Raw genomic sequence first — 23,757 nt, 5'->3', positions numbered from 1 at the left:
ACAACAACCATAATTTCCCGTACAGTAGTAAATGTTTGATGTAATCCTTTCATTTAGCGCAACTAAGAGGATCATTACGCTACGAGCATTAATGTAACCAGCAGATTATCTGAGACTACTCTAGGCCAACACACAAAAAGACGGCTTTATAACAACAAAGAACGTGAACCACTTAGCCAAAATAAGCACTTTGTGAAGAAGCAGTAAGCTTATTTAATACTTCACAACCACCGGGACGGAGCAGGAGTCTCAATCAGTGAGAGAAAGCTGGTCATTTGGCTCTCCTTGAATAACCAGTGGTGGAAGAAGTACTTTTTACTGAAGTAAATGTATCAGTTGGAAAAAGCACAATGGAAAAAAATACTCTGTTACAAGAAACACATTTTTACTTGAGTGAAAGTTTTCAACATTGGTCAAAATCTTAAAAAAACAAAAAAACAAATCGCAGATCTACAAGCTCACAACGTGTCGTGATGCGATGGTTTTAATGTATGTTTTGTCATAATAAATCTAAATCTGCAAAGTAACTAGTGACTAAAGTTCTCAAACAATTGCAGCAGAGTTAAAAGGTACAATATGCCTCTGGAGATGCAGTGCAGTAGAAGCTAGCCTGGTAAACCCTCCCTCCGGAAAATCTCATTTCCATTTGATTTCAGGAAGGAGTCTGGCCTGAAGGCTTGTATGGGCGTTTCTAGCGCATTACCAAAAAACGAGCCTATCAGCGGCGTCGCTCATCGTTCTGTGATTGACAGCGAGAGTTGGCCAATCAGGTGGCGAGTTCGAGTGAGCCCGAATGGCACCGAGTGCAGCCTTAATGCAGCCGACAAAACACGAACGGCAGCCATCTTTTCTGTGCGCTATTTTCTCCGCTGTTTTAAAACTTCAAAAAGCTCTCAAACTTCTATTTTGAGGCACGGAATTTACTTATAAGATATCGTTTGGATAGAATTTAGTTGTTTAACTTCATATATGTGGTCAATTAATCATGACAGAGCCTATTTAAAAATACAAATTTAGAGAACCGGCAGGGGCGTGCAGTGACACGCATGTATCCCAATAAGGCAACCTATTTTGGGCATGGCCGTCTCAAAAGTCCCGTTGCGTCACATTAGTCTGGAAGTGGTAAAAATGCACTGGCTGAAGTGGGACACTGCTGATTGGCTGAAGGGGTTGTCAGTCAACGGTATTACTCCCGCCCAACTCCAGCCCACAGCCAAAAATGCAGAATGGGCGATAATGCCAGACTCACTACTGAAATAAATTACAAATGAGATTTCCGGAGGGAGGGTTTACCAGGCTAAGTAGAAGCATAAAGTATTGAAAAATGGAAATACCGTATACTCAAGCAAAGTAAAAAAGAAAAAGAAAAGCACCTCAAAATTGTACTTAAGTATACGGTACTTAAATGTACTTAGTTACTTCCCCCACCACTGTGAACAACCACTGGTTTTAATAACCTGCTCTCTCCAGAGCCCCACCCCCCCCCCCCCCCAGGCCATCATTGAACCCTTTCTTTCTTTGCAGCACCATGGCAGGGCCTCAGCTACCTCTCCTTAATCCATTAAGACTGGGAATGCATCTGTGTCATTTTTTGATTTCTTCGGCTATTCAAAAAAATAGCAGATCTACAAGCTCATAGCGCGGCACCGAGTGCCGCGCTACGAGCTTGTAGATCTGCTTTTTAATTTTTTTTTATCGTGAAATCTTTGCTTCTGGGGGGGTCCCTGGTACTAAATATTTTCAGATGGGGGGGATCCGCGGCCAAATACGTATCATTTTGGGGGTGTCCTTGACATGAAAAAGTTTGAGGACCACTGACATATTCACCTGTTTCCTAGGCTGTGTGTTTTCTCCTTCCTGTCGATTTGATCCAATGAAATCCAATGAAACTGGTCAGATGACCAATGATATCCAATGAAATCGACAGGAAGTGGAAAACACACAGGCTAGGAAACAGGTGAATAGAAACACAAGTTTTTTCTGATTTTTTCGGTTAGGATTTAGACAAAGACATTTGTAGAATCCCCAGAAGCAAAGATTTTACAAATGTTCGCTTTAAAACTATATATATATATACATATTCAAAGATTTGCACACATTTAAAAAAAATAAATAGCAGATCTACAAGCTCATAGCGCGGCAAAAAATGACACAGATGCTTTCCCGGTCTCAAAGGGTTAAGTCCCAAAGCCTCAACAACCGTAATTAAATAAAAAGTGCTACTGCTGGCTTGAGCTCGAGTTTGCCTCAATCCAATCAGAGAGGCCCGCCTACGCTATAGCTGCAGCGGTCACGCTGCTTCCACTGCTGCAATGATGACTGGAGGGGGCTCTCTCTCTTTTCATCCATTTAAGAGTCCTCTGAGGTCAAATGAACACTGAGGATTTTAGCTGTGTGTAAGCAGGGGGCACAGAAGGACATCAAACACACACACACTGCATTGCACGCCACTTCCACATGAAATGACTTTCAAGTATAGTAGAGACTTTTTTCTCTCTGGGAAAAATCAACTAGTCACCCCCCATTTCTAGATTGTGCTTCTTTTAAAGGAGTAGTTCACCCAAAAAAAAACTACTTATTTTCTATCAATTACACACCCCATGGAGACTTGAATTCATGGATTTGTTTTCGTTTTTGTCACATTCCTTAGCTAATAATTTGATGATCGGCAGAGACATGCATGAAAATAGAAGATCTCCACAAGGTTGTTGATCTGCTATTTCCAGGTGCATGACACTGGCGCGCAATTAAGTATTATTATGAGTCTTTAAATCCCATCCCCCGCCAACTTACATGCACGGTGAAGTTTGTGGACTCCTGCGCGCGGCGGCGCACTTCGGCGAAAGCCATGGTGAGGCCTCTCTCGATGCGCTCGCTGAAGTTGCAGACGCGCACGTCTATGTGGGCGGGCACGAACTGCAGCACTGCAAACCATTTACAATTTAAAGGCATTTAGCAGACACTCTTAATCCAAAGTGATTTACAGTAAGCAAGGTAAACACGAGGTAATACATCAGACGCACGGAGACAGTGTAGTGCCTCAGTAATCTATAGGATCATAGGTAAACCAAGAACCCATCATCAGTCTAAACATGGTGTAGCCCTGATGGGAAACCCCTAGGTCTAAAGTCCTGTTAAAGGTAGGGTAAGTGATTTTCTTTGGTTAAAATAAGTGTTAAATAGCTCTATATTCTGATAGTACTCATTTCTATAGAGTGTTTGTTCAGTAAAAGGAGTCTCCATGTCTCTCCAGCTCTTTATAAAACAGAAAATGCATTTTCGTTTCAGTTTCAGTTTAATTTCCAATTTTATCCAATCAGGATAGAGAACTCAATCAGGATATAGATTAAACAAGTGAAATTGGAAGTGATGACACTAAGAAATGAGCAGACAAAATTGGAACTGGAACACTATGAAAATGAAGCTTAAAAATGGGTACTTTATCCTGATTGGCTGAGATTTTGACACCTACAGTACCAGAAAATGTATTTTCTGTTTATTAAAGAGCTGGAGAGACGGGGAGACTTCTGTTACTGAACAAACACTCTATAGCAATGATTACTATCAGAATATAGTGCTTTAACCTTTTAACAAAAAACGCTTTGTTTTAACCCAAAAATATCACTTACCCTACCTTTAATTTGCTTAAATTAAGCAGTTAAATGGAAATCATTTAATAGCTAAAGTAAAACATTAAACGTGTCTAATTCATTAAAAAAAGCGTTTATAATTTAGTAGTTAATAATCTAAGCCTACAGCAAAACTTTAAAAGGTTGGTTTAATTCATATTAAAAGTAAATACTGCAGTAAAGTAAAATAATTCCTCAAAAGTGTACTTATTTAAGTACAGTACTTGAGTAAATATACTTAGTTACTTTACACCACGCTGGTTATATACCTGTATGGACTTGGTACTTATGGTCCGGTACGGTCCAGCTGGGGGAGACAGACAGGAAGCGGCGCCCAGACCTTCGCAGGGCGTTGATGACGGATATGGCCGTGTAGACCACGGGACCAGAGACCGCCCGGAACACGAACCTAGGAGGAGGGTCCACCACCTTCAAAGAGACACATCATCACAGAACATGTCACATAACGTGTCACACAAAAACTAGGCCTGCAGCTATCTTATTACTTTCTCAGCTATTAATTCAATAAATTACTTTTTTTGATTAATTGAATAATTGAGAAGCACATTCATTTTTTTCATAATTGTTTTATTTTTAAACGAATCAGCGTCTAATTATTATTTTTTCAATAATTGAATAAAACTATTAGGCTTATGAAACACTTCAGCTGTATTTAACTCATTCAGTGCCCAGCTATTTATGGAATTTTGGCTCTGAGTGCCACAGCCAAAATTCATTGTAAAAAAAAAGTGCTTAGGAGCCGAGATACAGCCTTTTTCAGTAAGAAGTTAAACAAAGAGTGACTGGAGCAGCAAATCTTCAAATCATCAAATAATCTTGGGTTTTGAACATTTAAAAAAAAAAAAAAAAAGAAGAAAGATTTGTATTTTTTATTTAACCTTTATTTAACCAGCAAAATCACATTGAGACCATTGTCTCTTTTACAAGTGTGCACTGGCCCCAAAAAAAAATAGTTTTTTTTTTTTTCATTGGACGTTTAGACGTCCAGTGGCACTCGGGGCTTATATTAGCGGACGTTTTAGACGTCCAGTGGCACTGAATGAGTTAACATGTCCATGTACAACAGTGTCACACAAAACATAGCAAAAACAGCCGATTGTGAGCTTATGGATCTGCTGTTTTCGCACATTTTTTTTTACATTTTGGGAAAAAAACCCAAAGTGAATCCCGCCCCCCAAAAAAATCAACAATAATGTTTTTAAATAATTGATAAGAAATGTATTGATTAACTGTTGAACCCTTATAGCCACAACACATGTCACAATAACGCCCTCATGATGTCACATACTGTACAGGAGGACATTGTAAACAGTTTATGGTCAGTGTTTGAAGGGTCACAGTTGTGTTTCTCATGGGTCAAGGAGGCTCGATGTAAATACTGCTGTGGTCTGTTTATCACAGGACCTTAAAGATAAAGACACTCAGGAAGTACAGTAAGCTGTGTACACACACACACACACACACACACACACACACACACACACACACACACACACACACACACACACACACACACACACACACACACACACACACACACACACACACACACACACACACACACACACACACACACACACACACACACACACACACACACACACACACTAAACTCAATAATATTGCTCTCTCTTACTTTAACCACTTAAACCCTGTATATACTTAAACGACCGGGTTCCCTCAGGGCAGGGTCTATACTTGGGCCACAATTGAGTAATAGTAAAAGTACAGAAAATTGGAAAGACACCAGTAAAGTAAAAGTACCTCAAAACTGTACTTAAGTGCCGTACTTGAGTACAAGTACTTAGTTACTTAACAGTAACAGTTTTGGGCATACATACAAGGTTTCCACCTGACACACAGGATATATGCACTTACTACTGTCTACAGCCATTAATTACAGTAGTAGACAGTAGCAGAGGATCCTTTTGCAACGGCTGCTCAACTGTTTTCTTTCTTCTAATGAAATGCAAACAGCCGACTAAGCCTTACTGCTATCTACTGCACTGACTCTCTGGTTTAATTATTGTAACAAACTGTCAAGCGCTTCAAAGCTCTCCACAGGCTACAGACGCATTTCTATCACATTCTCTCTTTATCTACTCTCTCTCTCTCTGGAGACATGACTGACTGACTGTTGGCACGCACAATTTTCAAGCACTTCCGTCCAACAGTCCTTTTTTTACTGTATCAGAAGCGTTGAAAATTTGTCGAAAATGAAGCGGATGTTGCTTAAAACCATTCAATCCTGGAACACATCTACAAACACTTATGTTGCTATAATATCAGTGGTTCTCAAACTTTTTCATGTCAAGGACCCCCAAAATTATATGTATCTGGCCACCGACCCCCATCTCAAAATATTCAGTTCCAGGGACCCCCAGAAGCAAAGACTTGAGTTACAAATGTTCGCTTTATAATATACTAGAGGACCTCTACAAATTTTCACGATCAAAAGTAAATAAATAGCAGATCTACAAGCTCATAGCACGGCACTCGGTGCCGTGCTATGAGCTTGTATATCTGCTATTTTTGAATAGTACCCAGGGGGCAAAGGGGGGCATGCTGCATTTGCTCTGCTATAAAAGGTTGGCCACCAGAAATAATATCTATGACCCCGTAGGATCACAATCTATATGGACAACCCGGTCAATTTTTTGCTGGAAATCCAATATGGCCGCCTCAATATTGGCCCCTATCAGTACCCAGGGGCAAAAGGGGATATGCTGCATTTGCCCTGCCATAAAAGGTTGGCCACCAGAAATAATATCTATGACCCAGTAGGATCACAACCTATATGGACAACCCGGTCAACTTGCTGCTGGAAATCCAATATGGCCGCCTCAATATTGGCCCCTATCAAAAAATAGCTTTGGCAATAACTTTTGAAACAGATGGGCTAGAAATAAAAACTTGGTGTCTATTTCATGGTTTCAGAGCATGAGAAACTCAATGGAATACTTATCTTTATGATTGGGTGTGTCTGGCCCTTTAATTTGCATATTTCCAAGATGGATGCCACGCAAACAATGAGTTTTACTATGACTTTTACAGTGACAGCTTACTGTTATGGCAAAAAGTCTGCTTTTTAAGCAATATGAACACATTTGGTCAGTTTGAGCTTTCATTTCTATTTTGTCAATATGGCTGCAGTCATAAATAATGTATGGTATTACATTTTCCCCCAGATTTATTGATTTATAGATCTATAGTTGTGGGGATGATTGCAGAGAAAAATCGGAGAAAAAGCCCACAATGTATCTTATGTATCATTTTAATAAACTAAATACAATATAAACACACACATGCACACTCCAAGACTTGCCAAAAACTTCAACTTTAGGGCTATACAAATTAACATAGTGGTATGCATTCAAGTAACATAACAAAATATAGACTACTTAGTGACAAATAGAGTAAAGGCGGAGTTGAGGTTGCCTACAAAAGGTTCATTTTGACCTCTATGGTGCTGTCTTGCCTGCTTCTAAAGCCAATGATACTATGGTACAATGCTATTCACTGTCACTGTTGTCATGTGTTGCACTGATCCTGCTGCATCGTGTCTCCAGTACCTGGCAACGGCATCCTAAGTAGCATGGAATTGCCTTCTTTGCACAGGAACAGAGGCATGATATTGCCTTGTTCATTGACAAAGGCAAGGCTGGCTCGGTAGATGCAAGAGGGACTGCATTGCTAGCACTGAGAGACCATCCATACTCTGTGAAAGAAGGAATATCCGGATTGGCGATATGTGCACATTTATCTATTATGGTTGCTAGAGCAGCTCTTCTCAGGTGCAGGTCAAAGGCATTCTCTGTCGGGGGCAGCAGCTTTAAGAGGGTTGATCTATTATTGAGGAAGCTTAGAGTACACTCTAAGCTTACTCAGGTCAAAATCCTCCGGGTGGTCCGCTTTGGATGTATATACAGTACAGCAATTGTGAGGTCTCGTGCCTGATTGATGACGTCATATGAGAGGGAATCAGAAGAGTTTTCACCAAACTCCTCAAGTGCAGGGAGATCCAGACGCATGCTGGCCTTGAACCATGCCTTCTTCCTAGTGAAAAAGGGATAGCTGGTGGTATCTCTGCCACTTAAACTATGGATAAAGGGCAGGGCACGACACTGTGCAAGCCCCAGTGCTGATACCATTTGATGAATAGGAAGGTATGAATTTTGCTCTGTTCTCACCCACAGCTCTGGAAGGCATCTGAGATGGGTTGCTGCATAGTAAAGGCACATGATGATGATGTCTGTGTCATTGGCATGGATGACAACTCTGTCAACTTTGTCATTCTGGACACTGTACATGGTGTGGAGTATTATTCTTGTATCAGCTTCCTGTTGTGTGGATTCTAGTGCAGGGACATCTTCAATAGACCCCTCCTTGATCACCACACTCCTTGTCTCTTCTTTAAACCACCCACGTAAAGATGTGTTGGACCAAGGGCCGACTTAAGTTTCTCATTTTCACACCATTCGTCACAGAGGAAACTCAATAGGTTTGCCTTGTTAGCTGACACAGCAAAAAACTCCTGAGGATCTGGAGCTGTGTAACGCATACTGACTTCATATTCTTTGGTAGGTTTTGGTCGAGCATATCTGTGTTCTTGCTCAGCTGTCTTAAGACTAGGTCCACTGTACCGGTCACAACAGAAGTGAATGATCTCTGTGCCAGCAGGCACATCATTCAACAGCAGACGTTGGTATCGTTCAGCGATTGTTCCAAATGCTTCACCTTTCAGGAACGACCAATGGCGTATGGCATACATGGCTTCAATAACTACTGCTGTTTTTCTGTCTTCTGTAGGCAGGTCAGGGATGCATGCAACTTTGGTCTCCTCTTTCAGGACCTTCACAAGGCTTGCCTTGGTACCTGTTCTCATCCTGCCATCTTCCTGGAAGAGGGAAGGGGGGAAGCCACTGCACTCGTGGTTGCCTATAAAGTCAACAAGGTTGAGTTCTCCACCACTGGCTATGATTTGGGTCATGCGCAGGAGGGCAGTAATTTCATTGCTCTTGCCAGGTGCTGAGGTTTTCCCCTTAGACTTTTTAGATTTTGTGTTTTGAGTGTGGGAAGTGTTAAGCTTCATTATGCTTGTCTTCTTCTGTTCACTGGACAATGACTCACACAGTGCCTTCAGACCCAGTTCTTTCACACTCATCAAGTGGTCCTTGACTGTGGAATCAGCACACTGTCCTGTAGATGTGTTGATCGTGGATGATGTGCTCACTGTAAATGGGTTAGTCTCCACTGCTGCCATGACCTTGACTACCATTTCTGCATCCCGGATTACACGACTCTGACCAGACTCACGGTGTGGGTTGGAGGAGTGGAGGTGGAGCATAGACTTGAGCTCTGCAGAGACATCTGCAGTGAGTGGTTTTGTGTAGACCCATTTTGTCCTGGCAGCAGGGCTGAGTGTAATGCCATCCAGACTGCTTGCTTCCTTGGCATCGGCATTATAGGTCTGCTCCAGTAGCATGTCAAGAGAAACACTGTTGTGGCTGCCATCTGCTCGTCTGCCAACAAATACACCTGCCATCAGTGCTTCATGTACCTCTGAAGCTGTTTCTGGTAGTTTCTTCATCTCAGCCAAATACAGAGGTAAAGATTGCTGCCCGTACTTGTAGTGGCCTGCTGCAGTGAGGTAGGGTAGCATTCTTGCTGATTCACAGAGATGTCCTGTCCAGTCACCTTCCCGATCGTAGTAGATAAACCTTTGGAGAATATCTGACATCTCCAGGAAGGTTTCCCAGAGGACTGCAGTTGGTTGCCCATTCAATGATTCCTGAAAAAGCAGCAGCTGCTCTCTTAGGACTGCCATCTCTAGACTGCCATCTCTGTTGCCATAACAGTCAGCTGTCACTGTAAAAGTCATAGTAAAGCTCATTTTCGCGTGGCGTCCATTTTGGAAATATGCAAATTAAAGGGCCAGACACACCCAATCATAAAGATAAGTATTCCATTGAGTTTCTCATGCTCTGAAACCATGAAATAGACACCAAGTTTTTATTTCTAGCCCATCTGGTTCAAAAGTTATTGCCAAAGCTATTTTCTGATAGGGGCCAATATTGAGGCGGCCATATTGGATTTCCAGCAGCAAGTTGACCGGGTTGTCCATATAGGTTGTCATCCTACTGGGTCATAGATATTATTTCTGGTGGCCAACCTTTTATGGCAGGGCAAATGCAGCATACCCCCCTTTGCCCCTGGGTACTGATAGGGGCCAATATTGAGGCGGCCATATTGGATTTCCAGCAAAAAATTGACCGGGTTGTCCATATAGGTTGTGATCCTACGGGGTCATAGATATTATTTCTGGTGGCCAACCTTTTATAGCAGAGCAAATGCAGCTTTCCAAAAAAAAGGGGGTTTTGCCCCCTGGGTATAGCCAAATAAATCTAAAAATTACACACAGATGCTTAATGGGTTAAATGTATTATTTATGGCCCGCCAGTATAGTCATGTGAAAATCATACACAGAGGTTTCTGAGTGTTTTAAAATGAACCTGGGCAGATTTCTCAGTAGAATTTGTAGGATTCCTAAAATAGTCGTAATGCGTTGTATTTGTATGTTTGCCCCACCCCGCCCCTCTTCCTGTTGTGTTTGTTTTAAATAGTTTAACGTGTTTTAACTATTTATGTTGGTCTTGTTCTTGTGTTTGCACTGTTGTTCTGTCTTCGGTCGGGCGTTAAGTGTTTTTCTTTGAGTGGACCACAATGGGAACAAGCTTCTAGCTTTTTCATGATTTGATCCACTTTGGCGTTTTTTTCATTGCTGTTTGTCATTTACTGAGGCCAATAACATTATTCTATTCTACTTCTTGACTTTGTTATGGTCCAAAAGGTACAGTAGATGCAAGTTGTTTTTACAGTTTGGACACTCCTGGCTTAAACAAAGGCCCAGACACACTGAAAGCATCAGACAACTTGCATCATTAAACACAGCCGTTGTTTACAGCAGCTGGAAGCTGGAAGCACACACACACACACACACACACACACACACACACACACACACACACACACACACACACACACACACACACACACACACACACACACACACACACACACACACACACACACACACACACACACACACACACACACACACCGTGGAGGCATCAGAACCTGTTGACGTGTCTTTCTATTTTGGAGGGTTGGAGAACAGACCATTCCAAACGTTGGAGCAATGCAGAAAAGGTAACCTATTTATTTATTTCAAACTTTTTGCTGCAGTGTACAGGTGCATGTCAAAAATGTTGAATAATATTGCGGAGAAGTTCATGTGCGCGTGTAGGGAATGTGACACAAATTAATCCAAGAAATTCAAAAAATGTATATTATAATTGTGAATATTGCGATTTAAGGGATTGATTCGTTAAAGGTAGACTTTTGAGATATTTTGAGATACCGGTTTTCGATTTTCATGAGCTGTATGTATGCCGTAATAATAACTCTATATATAATATATGAACAGTTCACTTTTTGAATTACATTAAAGAACAAATAAACTTTTCCACAATATTCTAATGATTTGACATACAGTACACCTGTATGTTATTTTTCACTTGTATGGCCGTTCTAGAGTTCTAAGTTCGGACTGTTCCTAAATTAAATGAAAGAACAAGCGGACCTGATGCACGTCTTTCAGTGTGTCAGGGCCTGAAGTCCCACTGGGAAACTAAATTAGTCAAAGCCTATCTTGCTTGCTGCTTGGCGGAAATGGAAATTCAAAAAGATATTTGAAAGATATTTTGAAATGCATTTTTGTGAATGGTTAAAGGTAGGGTAAGTGATTTTCTTTGGTTAAAATAAGTGTTAAAAAGCTCTATATTCTGATAGTACTCATTGCTATAGAGTGTTTGTTCAGTATTAGGAGTCTCCTTGTCTCTCCAGCTCTTTATAAAACAGAAAATGCATTTTCATTTCAGTTTCAGTTTCATTTCCAATTTTATCCAATCAGGATATAGATTAAACAAGTGAAATTGGAAGTGATGACACTAAGAAATGAGCAGGCAAAATTGGAACAGGAACACTATAAAAATGAAGCTTAAAAATGGGTACTTTCTCCTGATTGGCTGAGATTTTGACACCTACCGGAAAATGTATTTTCTGTTTATTAAAGAGCTGGAGAGACGGGGAGACTCCTGTTACTGAACAAACACTCTATAGCAATGATTACTATCCGAATATAGTGCTTTAACCTTTTAACAAAATACTTTTTGTTTTAACCCAAAAATATCACTTACCCTACCTTTAAGGACAAACAAATGACATCATCTGGTCACAACTACTGCGAGGCAGAGTTACAGACTCTGTAGCTTTTGAAAATTGTGGAGGAGTTGTCTGGCATGAGAGACTATTCTATATCTGTCCGTTCAAAGACTAGCACACCATCCTGTATGAAATACACAATGTACCTAGTGGTATGACAGTGTGATGTTTGTTACCTGCAGTTCCACTGATTTGTTGAATTCCACCTTCAGGATGTCTTTGATTTGAGACTTGGCATATCCAACAGTGGCGCCAGAAGGGAAGCCTGAGGACGGCAACATTAAGATCTTGATCATCAAACAACATTGCAACAGTCGTAACGCTAAGTTTTTTTAAAAAAGTCTTAATTTGGGTTAACCCATTAAGACCAGGAACGCATCTGTGTCATTTTAGGAATTCTTTGGGCTATTCAAATATAGCAGATATACAAGCTCATAGCGCAGACGAGTGCCGCACTATGAGCTTGTAGATCTGCTATTTTTTAAAACCTTGAAAATGTGTGCAAATCTTTGAATATATACATTTTTAAAGGGAACATTTGTAACTCAAATCTTTGCTTCTGGGGGTCCCTGGCATGAAATATTTTGAGATAAAATAGAAAAAGTTTAAGAACCACTGATAGAAACATGCGTTTTTCAAAAAACTGTAGGATTTAGAAGACATTTGTAAAATACCCAGAAGCAAAGATTTGAGTTACACATGTTTGCTTTAAAAATATATATATATTAAAAGATTTGCACAAACTTTCACAAAAAAAAGAAGCAGATCTACAAGCTTGTGAGCTTGTATATGTGCTATTTTTGAATTGCCAAAGAAATCACAGATTCTTTCCCGGTCTAAATGGGTTAAGTTTGCATCAAGCAGTCAAGAACATCAACGCAAAACAACATTTTTTTAAATCTCCAACTTACCGACTTTGACCAAATAAGTAGGCTTGTCGACGTTGCAGAGGTACTGCCTCGATGTTGGTACATTCGTTGGGCTCCTGGTGGCAGTGGTAAGACTAGTAGTAGTAGCAGTAGTAGTCGTTTTTGTTCGATTAGTTGTAGTAGCAGTGGTTATGGCAGAGGTAGCGTTAGCCACAGGGCTGGATGTTCTCACAATAGTCGTGGGTGCTGGGCGGTCTGTCGCGCCCTGGTCTCCCACCATGATCGGGGGCACCGAAGTGGCGTTAGTCGTAGGTTCATCCGAAACGGCCGTGGCATTACTAGCGGTGCTAGCGGTTACGTTGGACGCCGGCTGGGTGGGTGCAGGGGAGAAGGTGGCGAAGGTAGTGGTCCAGACAGGGGTGACATGAGCGCTGCTTATCAGCACAGACTCCGTGGTAAACCAACTGATATCTGCCGGAAGAGACGAGGAGGAAGTGACATCGTCAGGCTGCACTGGGGGGGTGGTAACACTGGGCGGGACGGACGCCCAGTTCCAGTTTACGGAAGTGGCGCCCGGTTCAGCGGTCGGGGTAGGAGTGGAGCTTTCGGCGGGGAGGGACGCCGTACCGTCCAAGTAGGACGAAAGGTCCACGTAGAGGGTGGGCACCACCGAGGACTCCACGACCGGCTCCGAGACGTTGACCGGCTGAGGAGGAGTCACGGCCGTGGTGTTGACCACCGGAGTCGTTTCGTTGACGGGTTCGAAGCCCGAGAGGTCCGTCGAGGCTCCGTCCTCAACGATCCACGTGGCGTTGTCCGAGGGCCGGCGATCGAAGGTGACCGTCGGCATGTGGCTCGGGTGCACGGTGAAGACGCTGGTGGCCATGATGTGGGTGGTGCTGACGAACCCCCCGGGGGAGAAATGTCTGGTGGTGGTGGTGGTGACGTTGCCTCGCTGTTCGGCTCCGGGAGCCGAGCTGGCGTTCTCCTTGGTCAGCTGAGTGGTGTAGTACTCCACGCTGTTCATGTCGGGCAGGAGGACGTCCGTGGGTTCCACGGTGACGAGCGCGTCCGACCAGTCCACGTCCGGGGACTCGCTGTGGACCGTCGTGGCCGTGGGTTCCAGCGCCGCCGGGAAAACGGAAGAAGAGGAGAAAAACGAGAACGGCTGGACGGTCGTGGGAGGAAAAGAACTCGAGGAAACCCGCGAAACGTGATGGAGGTGCATGGAGGAGAGGGACAGCCCCACCCGGGAGGGGAAGGCCGTGTCGTAGGTCTCCGCGTTGGAGTCCTGGTCCAGGTCGTACATGTCGGTCGGCAGGTTGGTGACCAGGGAGTAGTCGTCTCCCTCGGGGCCCAGGAACGACATGGTCTCCATGTAGTCGCCGGACCCCCAGTCCACGTCCATGGTGTTGGTGGGGAAGAAGTCCTCCGGGAGGGCCTGGGTGGGCTCGGACGACGCCGACGTGGGTTGGGGGCTCACGACGAAAGGCGAGTTGAGGAGAAGGGAGTGGACCCCCGGGCGGCCCCTGGGGTCGTCCTGCTGCATGATGGTGGGGGCTCTGCTGGGGCTCAGCTCGCCGACATCCAGGGCTTTACTCGAGGCTCCGACAGCAGGTGGTCTCTCGAACGAGAAATAGTCTAAACTGTGAGACGCATCCGGGTGAAACTCCGGGGTATCTACTGACGCTTTCGGGGGCTCGAAAGGGGGGCGATTATCAGGAAGTGAGGTCACGGTTTCCAGCGACTGCTCCGTTTCCATTTGGTTGTTGTCGGGGGCTACCGGAAGCTCACTGGGGGGGTCTCTGCGGTCAGAGGTGAGGATGACAAACTGTGGGGTTGTTGGTCTCGTGAGGGTGGATGGGTTTAACTGTGCCGTGGTGGACGCGTTTGAGCGAGGCTGCTGCTGCTGCTCAGACACATTGAGAGGGCTGTGAGAGGAGGGAGAGAGCAGGGCTGAGCTTGTCCCCCTTACCTCCACATCTCTCGGGAGTCTAGCCGCCGGCCCCTGGGTTTGTTGGCCGGGCCCCAACAACGCAGGCTCCGAGGAGGGGCTCAGTAGAGGGGGAGTGGAGGAGAGAGGTTTGGATCCCTCAACAAAGAGGTCACTCGGGGTGAAGGATTTAGAGTTTTGCGAGGGGGAAAGGCCCCACTGAGAAAGCACAGCGTCCAACGTCCGGGTGTCAAGGTTTATTGTGGGACTGGATTGCCGGGCGCCGGGTGGGAGGACGGATTGTGTTGCGGCGGCGGAGGCTGAGGGGTCCCCAGGGGCCACGGTGTGTGAGGAGGAGACCCCATCCTGAAGAAACCTTTGTGCCGTAGAGGAATCCAACCAAGGGTCATTTGCTGGAAAAAAACAAAGACACAAAAAATACTGAAGTTGAGACACAATCCTGAAGTTGACGGTTCACAATATAGTCATGCAAAAATGGCGGATCTACAAGCTGCAATGCGACGCTTTGTGAGCTTGTAGATCTGCAATTTAGTTTTACTTTAAAAAGTGCCGCCTGCAATAATGATATGATATATTGTGATAATTTCTGGGTAAAATGAAGTAAATTAAAAATGTGAAGGGTAGCCTGACATTCTGATGAAAATGTGGGTAATTCTACTAACTGCTATGAGTGAACTAATTACTGTAAGCTACTGTTGTCTCTATAATGTACCTCATACGACATTTACAAACGCCACCCACCCATATTATATTCACATGATACAGCATTTATGAAAACGAGGAGATCACCAATCTTTCTGACGTTGTTACATAGTGTCTCTGGTACAATACTATGGACTCAAAAACCCTTTTGTAACCTACGTGCAACACCAGTATACACAATGACAATTCATTACATCAACAAGACTGATTTAGTGTGAGCTGCTATTGCAAGGCTCCTTAGGCTACACACTGTAGTTAGGTTAAGCTACTCTTCCTGGTGAAAATGAACATTGATCTGCCTAAATCAATGAGAAACAAATTAACCGGCAGAACTGTCCACAAAATGGACATGATATAGGATTACCATTCATCATGAAATGACACTTTCCCCACTCAGTGCTCACCTAGGGAGCAGAGGTTAATGATGATGAATAGACTCTACAGGGCCGTAAGAGCATGATGTCACTTTGAGATGAGATCATAACCATGGGTCTGGACAAAGAACTCAGCAGTGGTGGGAAAAAGTACTCACATTTAGAACACAGTAAAAGTATCAATACTGCAATGTAGAAATACTCTATTACAAGTAAAAGTCCGGAATTCAAAATGTACTTGAGTGAAAGTACACAAGTATTGGTATCAAAATAATACTTAAAGTACAAAAGTAAAAGTATTCATTAAGCAGAATGTCCCATTTCACAAGTTTTCAAATGTATAAAAATATCAGATGTACAAGCTCCCAATGCGTCGCACTGTGAGCTTGTAGATTTGCTATTTTCACTATTTGAAATAGAGCAGTTATTAATTGGTGGAGTCAAAAGTACAATATTTGTCTTGAAATGTAGTGTAGTGAATCGAAAAATGTACTTAAAGGAGTAGTTCACCCCAAAAATGACTTATTTTCGATTACACACCCCATGAAGCCTTGAATTCATGGATTTCTTTTTGTTTTTGTCGCATTCCTGAGCCAATAATTTGATGACCGGCGGAGGCAGTCATCATGGAGCCGGCAAGAGACACAAATTACCTGTATTTGTGTCTCCTACCGGAGAGACCACCACTCATCAAATTATTGGCTTAGGAACGCGAAAAAAAAGAAAAAAAAAGCATGAATTCAAGGCTTCATGGGGTGTGTAATCGATAGAAAATAAGATTTTTTGGGGATTAACTACTCATTTAAGTACAGTAGAGTAGATCAGTGAATTTGAAATTGAAATGATTTTCATCTCTGGGAGCCCAATAATCTAACTCAGCAAGATCCTCTGTGTTAATTCAACTCAGAGAGTTACAGACCCATAAGGGTCCATTTGGTTCCTATTACCATCAATCATTTAGCATGGGGAACCCCTGAAACCCCCTCAAGCACTCCTGGGGGTGTTCCAAGACCCCACATTGAGAAACCAGTGCCGTAGATCTTCAGCAGTGACATTTATAACCACTAGTACAAAGTCAACCAATCAACCCAATGTCAACAAGCTCACAAAGAGCATGTTTACGTCACTTGATTGGCTGTAGTGATTTTCCCCCCGACTAGCAGCGCCTGGGGGTCAAATCACAGCTCTCTAACTACCGTGTCATTTGCTAAAGTGCCTACAAATCTGAAAGAAATCAATTGTTGAACAAAATAGCCCACATACAACAAAGCTGGCACAAGGATCAACACATTTACACAGAAAAAAGGCCATGCTTGTTTTATTAATCCAATAAAGACCGGGAATGCATCTGTGTCATTTTAAGATGTCTTTGGCTATTCAAAAATAGCAGATATACAAGCTCATATGCTTGTAGATCTGCTATTTTAGAAAAATCTTGAAAAAGAGTGCAAATCTTTGAAAATATGTTTTTTAAAGTAAACATTTGTTATTCAAATCTTTGCTTCTGGGGGGGGGGGGGCTGGAACAAAGCATTTTGAGATGGGGGTCCGTGGCCAAATACATATCACAGTATGTTGCTATATCAGTGGTGCTCCAACTTTTCCATGTCAAGGACCCCCAAAATGATATGTATTTGGCCGCGGACCCCCATCTCAAAATATGCAGTTCCAGAGACCCCCAGAAGCAAAGATCGAAGTTAAAACATGTTTGCTTTTTAGAACATATATATTCAAAGACTGCACACATTTTCCATAATTTTTAAAAAGAATAGCCAAAGAAATCTTAAAATGACACAGATGCGTTCCCGGTCTTAATGGATTAACATTAACATTGTAAACAGAGATAGTCAAATCCTGCACCTTCCACATTTCCTATTTTGTATGTGGCCTGAATACATGTGTTATTTGCTGAACATGCTGACATGGCATGCAGACATGCACGGAACATATGTTGCAATATTAATGGCTGGCCAGTCTGGCTCAGTGCTTTATGTGCTGGGCTATTAACCCTTTCAATACGGGAACGCATTTTAAGATTTCTTTACTATCCAAAAATAGCAGATATACAAGCTCATAGTGCAGCACAGAGTGCCACACTAAAATCTGCTATTTTTGAAAAATCTTGAACATTTGTGCAAATCTTTTAATATATATATATATATATATATATATATATATATATATATATATATATATATATATATATATATATATATATATATATATATATATATATATATATATATATATATATATATATATATATATATATATATATATATATATATATATATATATATATATATATATATATATATATATATTAAATATTTTACTGGGGGTCCCCAGTACCGTTTGCAGAAGCAAAGATTTGAGCTACCAACGTTCGCTTTAAAATATATATTCAAAGATTTGCACAAATGCTCGGTGCCGCGCTATGAGCTTGTACATCTGCTATTTTTGAATAGGCCAAAGAAATCTTAAAATGACACAGATGCGTTCCCTTGCGTCTTAATGGGTTAATAACCCATGCACTCAAGAAAGACTGCAAGGTCTCAGAATGACTTTAGATCTTTAGAACAGCATTTATTTGTGTTATTTATGGTGTTTCTCTGACTAAATTCTGTGTATATTTATAGTGTATTTTATGTATTGTTCATTAATAAATGTTTTTTTTAGGCCCAGCAGCTAAACTACAGCCCATTCATATGAACTGTCTCTTCCGTTTTAGCCTCAATGTAAAACTTTCAAGCAGATGAATGGTGCCACTCTATGTGTTATATACAGGGACGTGCACAGATAGGCTCTAGGTGGTGCTAGAGCACCTGCCCTTTGCCCTCTTGACCAGAAGTGCCCTTTTGAAAAAAAATAAAAAAAACTGTGTTTTTTTCAGTTTACAGCAGGGGTCTTCAACAGGGGGTCCGGGACCCCTAGGGAGTCCTCAGAGTTACTACAGGGGGTCCGCCAAATCTTTATGCGATATGATTTTTCTTTTTACCATAACCACTCGAAACCTAGCATCCCTTTTCTGAGGAGAACTTTAGCCAAAAACAGCAGATCTACAAGCACATAACGCCTCGCAGCGACGGCTATTTTTGGGAAAGAGTTTTAGGTGTAGAGGGAAAAAAGAGCAGACCAAGTAAACAAAAAAAAGTATAATTTACTTGAGCACCTGCCCCTCAAAATGTCTGTGCACGCCACTGGTTATATACAAATATTAGCTACAGTAATGCACGGATGGTAGTGTAAACATCGCTTTGTTGATTTCCGACAGAGGTGTTGAAGGCCTTTTCTTTCTTTGATGTGTGTGTGTCATACATGATTTAACTAGGACAACAACAAGACTAACAACTAGATCCACACACAGATCCACACTCTCTGACACACGTCGTTGTGTGTATTGTGAGACGGGGCTGTGTGTGAACTCATGGCGCTATGCTGGGAAGTGGAACTGTGAATAATTCACAGTGATTGGCATTTCAAACAGCTCTGGGGAGCTGGATCGGTTTGCCTCATTTAAAGTCTGACGTGCGTGTGTGTGTTGTGTTCACTGTTCAAAGGCCAAACAGAAGACAGGCTCTGGAACACCGGGTACCCTAACACAGTGGTTCTCAAAGTGGGGTCCGGGGACCCCCAGGGGTCCTTGGGGGGGGGGGGGTACCAGGGGGTCCCCAGCTGAATTATAGTTAATATAGCGTCACAATCATTTTAACCACTTTTACCATATTTTATACTTTGGCTATTCAAAAATAGCAGATATACAAGCTCATAGTGCGGCACAGAGTGCCACGCTATGAGCTTGTAGATCTGCTATTTTTGAAAAATCGTGAAAATGTGTGCAAATATTTGAATATATTTATTTTCAAAGCGAACATTTGTAACTCAAACGTTTGCTTCCTGGAACAAAATATTTTGAGATGGGGGTCCGTGGCCAAATACATTTAATTTTGGGGGTCCTTGACATGAAAAAGTTTGAGAACCACTGACCCTAACAGGTGTCACATACTGTATAGTCTGCAGTCTCTGCACACATTATAAAAGACTGGTTACACTTTATTAGATCTTATCCAGTACACACACGACCAATGAGTTTTTATCCCATTAAGACATTTTTGTGTTGTTAAATCAGTGGTTCTCAAACTTGTCAAGGACCCCCATGTTCTTGGCCGCCGATCCCCATCAAAATATGTTGTTCCAGGGACTCCCCAGAAGCAAAGATTTGAGTTAAAATGTTGTTTCAAAAAATATATGTATTCAAAGATTTGCACAAATGTTCAAGATGTTAGAAAAATATTGCACCAGAAGTGCGGCACTCGGTGCCGCGCAATGAGTTTGCAGATCTTCTATTTTTGAATATCCCAAAGTATAAAATAATGGTTATACTGTAGCTCAAATCTAAAATGACACATATATGCGTTCCCGGATTGAATGGATTAAAAGTAGACAGACATTGGCGTTTGCCAGAAGTCAGCAACCCAGCCAGCCACCAAACAGCCTCTTCATCTGGGAGGACAGTGACTCAGCAAACCTCCCTGACTGTCTCCCTGCTCCTCCTTTGTAGCGTATACACATACAGTCAGAGAGAGAGCGTCGCACAATCACATACACACTTCAAAAGAACCGCCGGGTCAGCAGCCCAGGCGGAGGGGGTTATTTTTAAACACCGGAGCACATTAAGAGCCAGATCCTCCCCCCCGGGGGAAAGGAGGGAGTGCAGCATGGACTGAGACAGACTATACTTTATGAACTTCATCTTCAGTTTGCCTCATCACTTAATATATCTGTAGGAGACAGCACTTGGCTGCGCCCAAGAGAAAACTCCCTACTAAATTATATCCTAAGACTGGTACCTTAACCCATTCTATCCTGGAACAGCTCCGTGTGATTTTAAGATTTTTTGGGGCTATTCAAAAATAGCAGATATACAAGCTCATAGCTCAATGTTCACGATCTACAAGCTCATAGCGCGGCACCGAGTGCCGCACTATGAGCTTGTAGATCGTGAACATTTGTGAAAATCTTTCAATATAGCGAACATTTTTTTACTCAAATCTTTGCTTCTTGGGGTCCCTGGAACAACATATTTTGAGATTGGGGTCCGTGGCCAAATACATTTTGTGGATCCTTGACATGAAAAAAGTTTGAGAACCACTGATATTATAGCAACATAAGTTTTTTGTTTTTAAACTGTGATTTAGAAGACATTTGTAGAATCCCCAAAAGCAAATAATTGAGTTAAAAATGTTTAAAAAAATATATATTCATAGATTTGCACACATTTAAAAAAAAATAGCAGATCTACAAGCTCATAGGGCGGCACTTGGTGCCGCCCTATGAGCTTGTAGATCTGCTATTTTTGAATAGCCCAATAAATCTGAAAATGACACACAGATGCCTTCCCGGTCTGAATGGGTTAATTGAGTCAACATGGGCCCCGGCCCCGCCAGCCGCCGCCGTCGTTCTCGGAAAGAACGTAGCCAGGAGTTTGTTCCTGTAGGCGAGGGGGGGGGGGGGGGAGTCGAGTCATTGCTGTACTGTAACGCTCGCCAAAGTTACACACAGGCCCTCGTGTGTGGCTGTTTCCAAGTGTTTGAACCGCTGGCTGAGCAACGCACACAGTAGGACACATGCTCACACACACACACACACACACGCGCGCGCACGTGCACAGACGGCGCGCACAGCAAGCTAGGCGACCGACACTTTCACACACTAATAAGAGGAAAACAAAGAGGTCTGCCAAAAGTCTGTCCTGTGTAGGAAAGTACATTTTTATTACACTCACAGGATTTCATTAACACAACGACTTAACTGTGTGAGGGTTAGGGCATTGACCACTTAACCCATTGAGACCTGAAGCCGATTCTACATGTCTCCTAAAGCTCAACAGTTTCCTGAAAAACGTATGTTTCTATATCAGTGGTTCTCAATCATTTTCATGTGAAGGACCCCCAAAATGACATGTATTTGGCCACCGACCCCCATCAAAATATTTTGTTCCAGGGACCCCCAGAAGCAAAGATTTGAGTTAAAAACGGTTCGCTTTAAAAATATATATATTCAAAGATTTGCACACATTTTCACGATTTTTCAAAAATAGCAGATCTACAAGCTCGTAGCGCGGCACTCGGTGCCGCGCTATGAGCTTGTAGATCTGCTATTTTTGAATAGCCAAAGTGTAAAATAATGCTTTTTAGCTAAAATCTAAAAATGAGACAGTTCCAGGTAATGGGTTAAACCTAGATATAATGTATTTTTGTTGACCGGGTATACCCGCCCCTGTTTTCCCTCCTACACGAAAATCTCTTGTACAAGCTTCCCAACGTGTTGTGAGCTTGTAGATCTAGGGTTCGTGTCGTTAAAAAGGCAATACAGAGACTATTCTCTGATGACCCAATTCCTCTAGTTTATTTTTTCCCGTATGAATAGAAAGTAACATGACGTCCCGTGCCTTATTTCTTTTGCCTAATTTTTTTATTTGAGCTAAAAAGCATTATTTTACACTTTGGCTATTCAAAAATAGCAGATCTACAAGCTCATAGCGCGGCACCGAGTGCCGCGCTACGAGCTTGTAGATCTGCTATTTTTGAAAAGTCGTAAAAATATGTGGAAATCTTTGAACATATATATTTTCAAAGCGAATATTTTAACTCAAATCTTTGCTTCTGGGGGTCCCTGGAACAAAATATTTTGAGATGGGGGTCCGCGGCCAAATACATTTAATTTTGGGGGTCGTTGACATGAAAAATATCGAGCACCACTGATATAGAAACATTAAGTTTCTCTATTAAGTTTATCAGAATACTGTTGGGATTTAGGAGACATTTGTAGAATCGGCTTCAGGTCTTATTGGGTTAAGAAAATAAGACATAAACAAAGCTACATGCCTAACAAAAGATGTGGGCAGTGATGTTTAGAAGATGCAGGTGATGAAAGGGAAGCGAAAAAGGACAGAAATAAGGTTGTGTTGGCAGGAGGAGGAGGAGGAGAGACTTGGATAATGTGGGTTGAGTTGAAACGGTGTTACGTTTTTCTGGGACAACCATGCATGTGTACGGTTCCACTTTGCAACCTGCCGTCCCTATTTTAGGGACTATGTCATTATAGGCTCACACCGTATTAAGAAGCAACGCGTTGAGAGCTTGTGAATTGCCTATTTTCGACTGGCAGACATTGTGCGACCAAGTATAAAATAGGGCTTTATAGTGGTTTTGCAAGAGCTAGGTGTTCTATTGCGTATGTGTGTGTATGTGTATGAAAGAAAGAAGTCAAAAAACAAAACAGGGAAAAGGGAGACGGGGGGGATTAAGGGGGACGTGGGAGAATGGGGTAGTGGGCCAAGTGGAGCACTGCAAAACCCAGTGGACCCCACCAGCCCCTCAGGTCCTGGTCCCTATCATAAAAGAAAAGACTCAGCTGGTGAGTGTTAGCTAAGATTTCCCTTCCTCTCTTTCTCTCTTGGTGCACTGACTGAGGCCTTTATGGTCATCCCCACACCCCCCACCCACCCACCCGCCTGCCTTGAGATGCCGTCCCCCCCCTCCCCAAGACCCCTATAGGGGAAGGCGCTGGCCTGACCTTGCTTCCCACCTTGAACACTCGCCCCCAACAACCCCGCTGGCTCTCAGGAGGGGAGCCTGTTCGTTGCCAAACTTTGTGCTTATTGTCAGAGGTGACCCAGCCCCCCTTTGTGCCATGGATGACCTAATTTCTCATTTCTGAGAGGAAGAAAAATGTCATAATAGTGAATAAGAGCTGTAATGTGGGTGGAATGGATCGTCTTCCATGCTACAGCAGATCTGTATACCTCTGTCCAGAGTCTTGTATTAGAGAGTTGTGTCACCTCGGGGGGGGGGGGGGGGCAGAAACCAGCGGCGGTCACGTGGTTCATGTAACCTCGAAATAGTCACAAACGCTCATAGACTC

The 23,757-nt window shown here is 42.7% G+C and overlaps 1 protein-coding gene across 1 annotated transcript in view; it reads right to left on the bottom strand.

The window, feature by feature from the left end:
- Window positions 1–23,757, bottom strand: part of LOC311046852 (UPF0606 protein KIAA1549-like) — a gene marked incomplete at its 5' end in the record, with an annotated part of 91,291 nt that overhangs the window by 38,385 nt on the left and 29,149 nt on the right. Inside the window, 4 exons of the mRNA XM_084059426.1 lie at window positions 2,794–2,924; window positions 3,899–4,058; window positions 12,110–12,198; window positions 12,845–15,148. Coding sequence (XP_083915552.1) covers window positions 2,794–2,924; window positions 3,899–4,058; window positions 12,110–12,198; window positions 12,845–15,148 — 2,684 coding nt within the window. The remainder of the gene's footprint in view (window positions 1–2,793; window positions 2,925–3,898; window positions 4,059–12,109; window positions 12,199–12,844; window positions 15,149–23,757) is intronic.

This window comes from Gymnoscopelus microlampas, assembly GCF_963454915.1.
Source record: "Gymnoscopelus microlampas genome assembly, chromosome: 6".
NCBI lineage: Eukaryota > Metazoa > Chordata > Actinopteri > Myctophiformes > Myctophidae > Gymnoscopelus > Gymnoscopelus microlampas.
This window is presented reverse-complemented; position numbering and strand designations above follow the sequence as displayed.